Below are 9,837 nucleotides of genomic sequence, written 5' to 3'. Positions count from 1 at the left end.
TGTGTGTGTGTGTGTGTGTGTGTGTGTGTGTGTGTGTGTGTGAGAGAGAGAGAGAGAGAGAGAGAGAGAGAGAGAGAGAGAGAGAGAGAAGAGAGAGAGAGAGAAAGAATGATTAAAATCAACGGAATCAAAGAGGAAAGACGAAAAGGATAAGAGAAAAAATGGATATGAAAGCAAAATAAAATTAAGATCTTTAGAAATATCATTACGGGCAGCTAAGTGACTTAGTGCATTGAAAGACAGGCCCTAGGTTCGAATCAGAGCTCAGATAAATCCTAACAGTGTGACTCTGGACAACTTACTTAATTCACATCAACCTCCAACCCCTTCTACCCCTGCTGACCAGTCTTTTGCCTTGGAACCAGTATGGAAGATAAGAGTTTAAAAAACAGAACAAAGAATCCTTTGAATTTGATTCCACAGATTGTTATGTTTTCTTTTATCAGATAATGTAACCTAAATGTGTTTTCTTCCCTTTGGCGATTGGGAAACCCAGAGTCAAATTTGTTGGCCACATCAGAAACTGTCCCAGATCGCTGGCAATGCACTTGGGTTGATGAGGACATGACTGGGGATGTAGACCTGAAAAGACCACTCCCACGTAACTATCAATAATGTGTAAATAAGTCTTGACTGACCATACATAATAAAACCAGTGGAAATGGCGAATTGGAGGGGGGTGGGGAGGGGGCAGTTGGGGATTGAGGGGGTGAAGGGGAAAGTAAAAACATGACTTATGTAACCATGGAAAATTTTTCTAAAAATAAAAAATTATTAAAGATGTTTAAAAAAAAATAAAATAAAACCAAACAATATATAGATTTCCCCCACTATTTCAAACCTGAACGAAGCCCTTGGGAAAAGCCTATAGTCAAGAGTTTTAAATGCTAAGTCTCTTCAGACAGATCTCTCTCACTGGGGCTTCCCCCTCATGTCCTGACTTGGTTTTTCCTCTCCAGTCCCTATCTGATCTAGCCAGGATGTACTACCCTCTCAGGGTCTCAGTTTTCTCATCTGTAAAATGAAGGGGTTGGTCTAAATGACTTTTAAAGTCCCTTCTAGTTCTAAATCAATGATCCTATCAATCAAAGTATCACTACTTTTTTTTGGCTTCTGTGCCAACTTTCAATTACCTCCGGAAATGAGATATAGGGATTAAATGAAATAATAATAGCAATAGTTTGCATTTTAAATTAAAAGCACTTGACATCCATTATCTAATAAGATACTCATAACAAGCTCTGTGAGGTAGGTCAGATAAGTATTACTTATCCTCATTGTATAACAGGAAAAAAGGCTCAAAGTAATTAAGTGCCCTGCCTGAGCACACAAATTTAATAAGCCTCAGAGGCAGGCCTTAAAGCCAGATGTTCTAACTCTAAATCTAGGGCTCTTTTCTTTTAATCATGCTCTCTCAGCTTTAACCTTCTCTCTTTGATATCAACATTCAAATACCAGTTAGAGGTATTTCACAAGCAGTTAAAGGACAGGCAGTAAGACAATGGAGGAAAAAATTGCATAAATCTATCTGTACAGAGTAAGCAGCACCCCATAGAATTGAAAATTGACCACAAATGCTATTTTCATAAGTAAAAAGGTTGCAAGAGCTATAGATATTATATCCTCAAATCTTGTACAGTGCTTGTCCAACCACAATTACCACATGATTGTTACTGAAACATGAACAGAAGTGGTATCATGGGGGCGTGGGGGGTGTTTCAACAACAACTTACTAGCTTGGTTAAGTCCCTTACCCTACAATTTCCTTTTCTTTAAAAAGAGGCAAAAATACTTGCACTACCTACTTCATAGCTGTTATTATGAGGAAAGTGCTTTATAAACAATAAAGCACTACATTAATGTTAACTATTATATTATTAGTCTAGAAATGAACATGTTGCTTCAGGAAAGGTCATAAAGGAATATATTCAAGTTAAAAACCAAGCCATTTTCATTTCTCAGACTTACCCTTCTCCAATTGAAAAACTGCTATGGGAACTGTTAAAGCCAGGTGACGGGGAATTATTGACATATGTGATCTCAGGCCATGGAGAGCACTAAAAACAAAGCACAACTCAGACATAAAATAGATTTAGTAGACTCACTCTTAATGCTCTTCTTAAAAATTGTCTTATCTGAACTGCAAGATGATTTCCCCAGAGATGCACAAGAACCACATCTTGGTTCTAAAGTTGAAACTCATAAATTTTCTCTTTTCAGAAGTCTATGTAAGTATGAGAACTTCTCCCAGGACCACTGCCTATTCCACCAGGTAATTGTGAGGTAAATAAATGAATCCTACCCTGCTTTTTAATTGCATGGAAAAAAATAAATGCATTGACGAGCAGGTGTTCTACCTCAAATTCTCTCTCTATTATTCAAATGGTTTTTCCCTAAAAAGAACAGTCTGAGGTGGGGCGACTATATGGCTCAGTGAATTGAGAATCAGGCCTAGTGACAGGAGGTTCTAGGTTTAAATCTGGCCTCCTCAGACACTTCCTACCTGTGTGACCCTGGGCAAGTCGCTGAACCCCCATTGCCTAGCCCTTACATCTCTTCTGCCTTAGAACTAACATGCAGTATTTATTCTAAGATGGAAGATAAAAGAACAGTATGTTCCTCAGAATCAAAAGTCAATAGAACAAAAGAAACTAAGTAAATTGCTTTGCAGGCTTGTTAGTTTTAGTTGGGCAACAGGAAAGTTATTTAATTCCCAGAGAGAAATGCAAATCACTCAGAAAAAGATCGAAACGAACCCCTGAAAAAAACTTTTTACCTCCGTGAGTATAGTTGTCTCATAGGAAGGTTGGTATTTTTCCTTTTCGTGAGGGGTTCGCTTCTCCATTTTCTCCCTGTCTGTTTTTTGCTTCCTGTCTGCACCTTTGGGCTAGAATTAGACAAATTTTGGTTGAAAAATGTGTACTGGTAGTGATAGATTATTGGCAATTGCATGGTGAAACCATGCAAGCCTCATGGCCTTCCTCAATTTCCCTAAGAGCTCAAAGAGTTTCAGAACATGAGTTGGAAGGGACTAAGGGATCCAGTCCAACCCATGTCTGAAAAGCATCCGTATTATAATATACTTGAAAAACAGTCATCCATCTCTGCTTGAAGACCTTCAATAAAGGATAGGTCAGTACCTCTAAAGGCAGTCTATTCTGGATAACTTTGCATTAGTGATTTTTTAAAAAGACATCAAGCCTAAAAAAACTGCCTCCTTGCAACTTCCACCCACTCTTTCTGGTTCTTTTCTCTAAGGCTAATTATAACAAATCTAATTCCTTCATAGTACAACCCTTAAATACATGAAGATAACTATACTTCTCTTTCCCAGGCTAAACACATCCCTAGGTTCTTCAATAGAGGTTCTTCAATATGAACTCAAGGCCCTTTGCTATCTAAGTTAGTTTCTTCTAGATACTCTCCAGCTTATCAATGCAATGCTCATCTTAAACTGTGGTGCCCAGAGATAAACACAACATTCAGCGTTCTATCACCTCCTTATTCATGGGAGCTATTTTTCTTTTCATGTAGGCAAAATGGCACTAACTTTTTTGGCTGCTTCATCACATTGCTGATCACTAAAATTCAGGGGAATTTGCAGTCCACTAAAACCCTTAGATCTTTAGTTAAACTGCTGACCAACCATACCTTGTCCATCTTGCATTTGTGGAGCTGATTTTTTTGTACCAAAGTATAAGACTTAACATTATTTGTTATTAAATTTCATCTAATTAGATTGAGCCCAATGTTCTAGCCCAGGGATATTAAATTCATGTTGACTTGGTTTTAAAATGTAACATTATATTTTTTTATTATATTTTTATTCATTTTGCTAAATATTTCCCAATTATTTAAACTGATTCTTGTCATATTTGGGAGTTTTGAAGGCTGTATGTGGCCCATAAGGCATGTGTTTGATATCTCTAACCTATCAAGATCTTTCTATATCTTAACATCAATATTAGCTGTCCCTCCCACGTTGGTATCAAATACAAATTTGATAAACATGTAATCTGTTTTTCTCTAATCTATTAGCACCTCTTGTAGAGGTACTTAAAATATTACTGACAACAGTTGAGCAATCACATCTGCCACTCCTCTCAGTACTGGAGAATGTTGTTCATGTGGGCGAGGTTAACTTGAATTGATCAAGTTCAAGAAGAGGAACCTTGTTTCTGCATCCTCACATTGAATCCAAATCAAAATAGTGGTCACAATTAAGCCAGCACACATCTAGTTTAGGCCACAATTTTTCCTATCATGTATTTGAAATGAAAATTTAGGTTTCTAAATTGTTGATAAAAGCAGAAAAATGGACAGAGAGCCAGCAAAATGTTGGTAGTACCTTGAAAACTTTGATCTGACAGCTGGCTGAATGCAAGTGCTCCGTATATTCTCCATTCTCATTCTCCTTGAAGGTGTCAATCTGAACTCGGAATGGCACACCCTTTTCTCCACCATGTTTTCGCATAGTGAACTCTGTGCTGATACAATGTACCTGGAAGGAAAAAAGCCACTGGTCAGAACTTAAATCATTCAGCTGACAAGTTAATCTACATCTTTTGAATGCCTATTTTATATAAAATCCTCTAACAAACTCTATGAGAAATAACATATATATATAAAATTCTTTTCCTCTCCCGCTGCCCCAATTGAAGTATTTACAGTTTAATGAAGGAAGTTGTTGAAGAGTAATCTGGACTAGGAAGATGGTATACATGAAAATTCCATGTGGTAGATGGCTGGGAACAAGATTGGGGGGGAAAGTCTGAGTAAGCAATTCTATTCATGAGGGTCATTAACTGGAGAAATAATTCTACAAAAGATCCTGTTAAATGTAATTTTACCATCTCATTTCTTTCCTTGCATACCTACTGCAACTTGATTGGAGATGAAGGATTTACTGAGATGATGTGCTATGCCCTTGGGGATATATGACCTTCTAATGCACCTTAAAGACCCAGGCATTTGCTCTGCCACCAAATCTTTAGCAATTTTAGATTTCCCCATATGTTGAGCAAATGAGCTCCCAATTACAGTGCAAATTCCTTAAGAACAGACTCTCACTTTTCTATCTCTATCCCTAAGCTATTAAGTGCTTAGTGCAAACTCATTCATTCATTGCTGAGAAGTTTGTACTTGGAATAAGTCTGGAGCCTCTCAAAGGGCTTATATCTTTAACATGTGATATTACTTATTCAGCAAAACAAGCAACTTGGGATGCCCTTTATAATTAAGACACTACTTCTTTTTACCTGAATAAACACGGATGTTCTCTTTGCAGGGTCCCAGAGGAACTCCACAGTATTCAGTTGTGTTGGATTTGCCCTGGGGTCAATTATACCTACAGACATTGGGATATCTGAAAGATAAAATGCTAGTTATCAGGGAATTGCAGTGCTACTAGGCTTAAATGAAAAGTCACTCATTTTCATTTGGTTGAGTCTTAAACCTCTTTTTGGGTAAAAGGAGGGATTATTTCAGTAAAATTAAGAACATAAGAAAAGTTATTTACTCATTTGTTTACTCTCATTAAATTATTACTCCTCGCCATTTTTAATTGGGTCTGATTTTGGATGTGTTCACTGGTTTAAAACTGAAGCAATTTAACAACTTCATTCCTAGGATTAGACGGCAAGTGCTATAGACAAAAGGAAGGTAACAGACACAGTACTAAATTGCAGGCTTCAGCCAAGCTCTGGATTTCACTCTCCATAACATTTAATTATTTAGGAGGACTGAACTATACTACTTAACAATATAGCCACACTAGAGTAACACCATTATTACTGGCTAGAGCAACAGATCAGTATAAAGCTAAGGATGGTAACTAAGTAGTTTCAGAAGTATTTTACTGTAAACAATTGCATTAGATTCACCCAAAGGTCAATTATTCTTGCACACACTGAATTATCTGTGTAAGAATAGATGTTCTCATCAAAATCTTGTAGCATTCATGCAGTACCAAAATATATCATCTCCCTCTTCCTCTCCTTCACAAAAGAATTCACTATGTTAATCAAAAAATAGAAATGTATTGAAAATATTATGTAATCATGATTATATATGAAATTGTATAATTATATAAATTCATAGTATCTTTACATTAAAGAGTGCATGTGAAAACTAAATTGCTACTGTTTAAAGATCACCATCTTTGCTTGATATTAGGGGAAGACACCTATTCTACATATTTCTGGTTCATCTGCATTTTGTATTAATTTTTAACTATAAATTTAATGTTAAGCAATAGACAAAATAAACATACCCAATTAAAAATTAAAATAACAGAACTTCTTAGCATTAAACAAAACAGATAAAAATAGAATTTAGGGAACTGCTAGGTAAGCTCAGCGATGAGAGAACCAGGTTTAGAGATGGGGTTCAATTTTTTTTTTTGAGATGGGGTTCAATTTTGGATTCAGACATTTCCTAGCTCTGTGACTCTGGGTAAGGCACTTAACCCCCATTGCCTAGCCTTTACCACTATTGTCTTAGAACCAATACTAGTACTGATTTTAAGATGGAAGAGGTATGGGTTTAAAAATAAAATAAAATTTATTTGTTCTAAGTCTTCTTGCAAATCTAACTGAATGAAGAAGTTCCGCTAAGTGGTTATATTTTAAACATGTCTAAACCAATGATGGCAAACCTATGAGATATGTGTCAGCACTGGCACACATAGCCATTTCAATGACATGCAGCTGCATACAGAGAAGTATGGGGTTGCATGCCAAGGAAGAAACATTTGCTGTAGTGTAATGTAGACACTCTGAACTATAGATGACAATTCTACCTATATTAATTTACCTATTTTGGTTTATTAAATACAGTTATATATTATAATTATACATTAAACTACAAATATCACAAAATTATGGTTTTTTTTTCTCAAAATGACACACCACCCAAGTTATGCTCGTTTTTGTTTTTTTTTTTGGCGAATTTTGACACACCAAGCTGAAAAGGTTGCCCATCACTGGACTAAACTCATCTATCAAATATGTATCCTGTCCTGGTTCTGATGACTGTGAGTTGTCTCATCTCCTGTCTATATGCCTCTGTATTCATTGAACTTTTTTTTATAGTACTATATTATTTCACATTCATATAGCATCATTTTTCCCAGCATTTCTTTACTCAATGAATATACAGAATGCTTTCTTTTTTTGTTATTACAAATAAAGATGGTATGGAATTTTTTTCCCCATTTCATATTTTTGAGATCAAGTCCTAGAAATGGAATCATTAGGTCAGAATATTATCAGTTCTATGATATATATGTTGAAATATTTTTCTCCAGAAAATTTATAGCAACCTACAGACCAGTCAAAATGCAAAAGAAAATTTTCCCATACCTCTGCCAGAATTAAATTTTATAATTCTAAAAAGGTTTTGCCATTCTGTTGAACATAACATGGTATTTTAAAGTTGTCTTGCTCTGCTTTAATCTATGATTACAGAATGTGAACATTATGTAATTAACAGTTTATACTTTTTTCAAAACTTGTGTTTTCAGAGTTTTGACAATCATTTCATTAAGTGCCTTTATTATAACTTATGACTACCAATTTCTTACAGGTTCTGGATGTTGTTAGGTCTTCATGTCATTATTTTTAACCACAAAATTTTTATCCAAATATGCTTCTTTTCTTTTAAATGTAATTATTTTTTACACAAAATCATTTTATTTATAAAATTTAGCCTGGTGATTCTATCTACAATGTTATCTTCCATTTGTCAGACTGATAGAAATAGTCCTACTCTGTAGCTAAGCCAAAAATATTTTCTTCAAAAATATTTTGAGAGTGATTCCCCCCCAATCCCATAAATTCATTGCTATTCCATTTAAGAGTTTATTGTATCATAAAGTATTAGGTATAAAGTTATCAAATTTTCTCCAACACTTTTTAATTACTTGGTGATTCCATTTATCAATGTGTCTAAGTAAAAAAATGTTTTGGTAGGGCATTTTGAAATCTGCTAGGTTAAGTCCAGCAAGCCAATTTTCTTTCTTTCATTCTTTTTTAAAAACCCTTACCTTCCATCTTGGAATCAATATTGTATATTGGTTCCAAGGCAGAAGAGTGGTAAGGGGTAGGCAATGGGGGTTAAGTGACTTGCCCCGAGTCACACAGACGGGAAGTGTCTGAGGCCGGATTTGAACCTAGGACCTCCTGTCTCGAGGCCTGGCTCTCAATCCACTGAGCTACCCAGCTGCCCCCACCAATTTTCTTTTTGATACTTCTTATTGATATTTTTATCTGCTTTTCTATATGAATTTAATTATGACTGCAGATTATCTTGGAAGATAGTTATCTTTTAAAACAATATTTATTTGACCTAATGACAAGTAGCAGATATTCCGTTTCTCTAGTTCATCTTTGATTTTTGTTAAAAGTCATTTACTAAACCAATTTTTAAAAATTAATTTATTATACCTATTTTTTTACTGTCTTAGGTTTTCTATGTATGTAATCACAGAATCTATAAACAGAAGTAATTTAACTGCTACTTAAAATTTATAAAATCATATCAAGTAATAGTTCTAAGTTTATATTTTAAGAGGACTGCTTTTAGTGATCTTCCATTATATAAAAGATTAGCAAATGATTCTGAATTTATCTTTTTGACATAAATTGGAAAGTTTTCTATTCTTATGTTAATAAATACTAATTGATCATTATGTTATCACTCTGGATGCCTATTTATGATCATATATACATATTTCAGCCCTTACTGTACTGAATTATCTTTTTATTTCAGTTATAAATACAACAGGGTCATGAAAGATGATTTTGCTAATATACTTTTGCTAATGCTATATTCCCTTTCTTAGAATTATATGTGGTTTACAATCTTCTTTTTCCAGTCTTTGGTTTAAGGAACCATGTTGTGTTTATCTCACAGAAGGAACTGGCTAGTTCATCATCTTTTGGTTTTGTAAAAGTTTATAGAAGTACGAGTTTCTAATTTTATAATCTAAAGTGGCTGATTGAACAGGAAGAAAATTGCCCTTTTCCCACATACCCATTTCAACAAACCCCTATAAGTTCACATCAGACAAAATAATGATAAATAAAGTGACTTATTTCACCCTAGAACTACCCAAAAAGTCCTCCAGAAGCAACAGAAAAGGCATCCCTTTGAATAAGTAAGCACTCCCATGACCACAGATCATGGGTAAATTAGGAGCAGGGGGTTCTTCAGAAAAAGCTACAATTTGGTCAGAAAGATCCAGGTCAGGAACATTTGAAAGCAGGGAGTCAGTCAGTCAAGAGCTAAGGATACAATGAAAAACAAAACTCAATCTCTGCTCTCAAGGAGCTCGATCAGATGGGGAGATAACAAGAAACATGCACAAACAAGCCACATCAAGGATAAATAGGAAATAATAGAGAGAAGGCACTACGATTAGTTAAGAACTGGGGAGCAGCTAGGTGACTACTTAGTGGGCAGGGAACCAAGGCCTAGTGTTGGAAGGTCCTGGGTTCAAATATGACCTCAGATTATTTCCAAACTGTGAAATCCTAAGCAAGTCACTTAACCCCCATTGCCTAGCCCTAACCATTCTTCTACCTTGGAACTGATACTAAGTATCGATTCTAAGACAGAAGGGAAGGGTTTCTTTAAAAATAAAAAAGAATTGAGAAAGGTTCATATATAAGGTGAGATTTTAGTTGGGATGTAAAGGAAGCCATTAGGAAGAGATGGGGACAATTCAGGAATGGGGGATCAGCCCAAAAAATGACCCAGAGACAGAATGCCTTGTTCATGGGACAGAGGAGAAGGCCAACACTCCTGGATCGAGGTGGAAAAGTTAAGAGGGGACTA

The 9,837-nt window shown here is 35.4% G+C and overlaps 1 protein-coding gene across 1 annotated transcript in view; it reads right to left on the bottom strand.

Moving 5' to 3' along the window:
• Positions 1-9,837, bottom strand: part of TFCP2 (transcription factor CP2) — a 121,916-nt gene that overhangs the window by 16,728 nt on the left and 95,351 nt on the right. The window contains exons 5-8 of the mRNA XM_044679253.1: positions 5,259-5,365; positions 4,349-4,501; positions 2,777-2,887; positions 1,969-2,057 (exon numbers count right to left, since the gene is read on the bottom strand). Of these exons, the coding sequence (XP_044535188.1) occupies positions 1,969-2,057; positions 2,777-2,887; positions 4,349-4,501; positions 5,259-5,365 (460 nt within the window). The remainder of the gene's footprint in view (positions 1-1,968; positions 2,058-2,776; positions 2,888-4,348; positions 4,502-5,258; positions 5,366-9,837) is intronic.

The sequence above is a fragment of the Gracilinanus agilis genome, chromosome 5, assembly GCF_016433145.1.
Source record: "Gracilinanus agilis isolate LMUSP501 chromosome 5, AgileGrace, whole genome shotgun sequence".
NCBI lineage: Eukaryota > Metazoa > Chordata > Mammalia > Didelphimorphia > Didelphidae > Gracilinanus > Gracilinanus agilis.
Note: the sequence above shows the minus strand (reverse complement) of the source record. Positions and strands in the feature narration are given on the sequence as shown.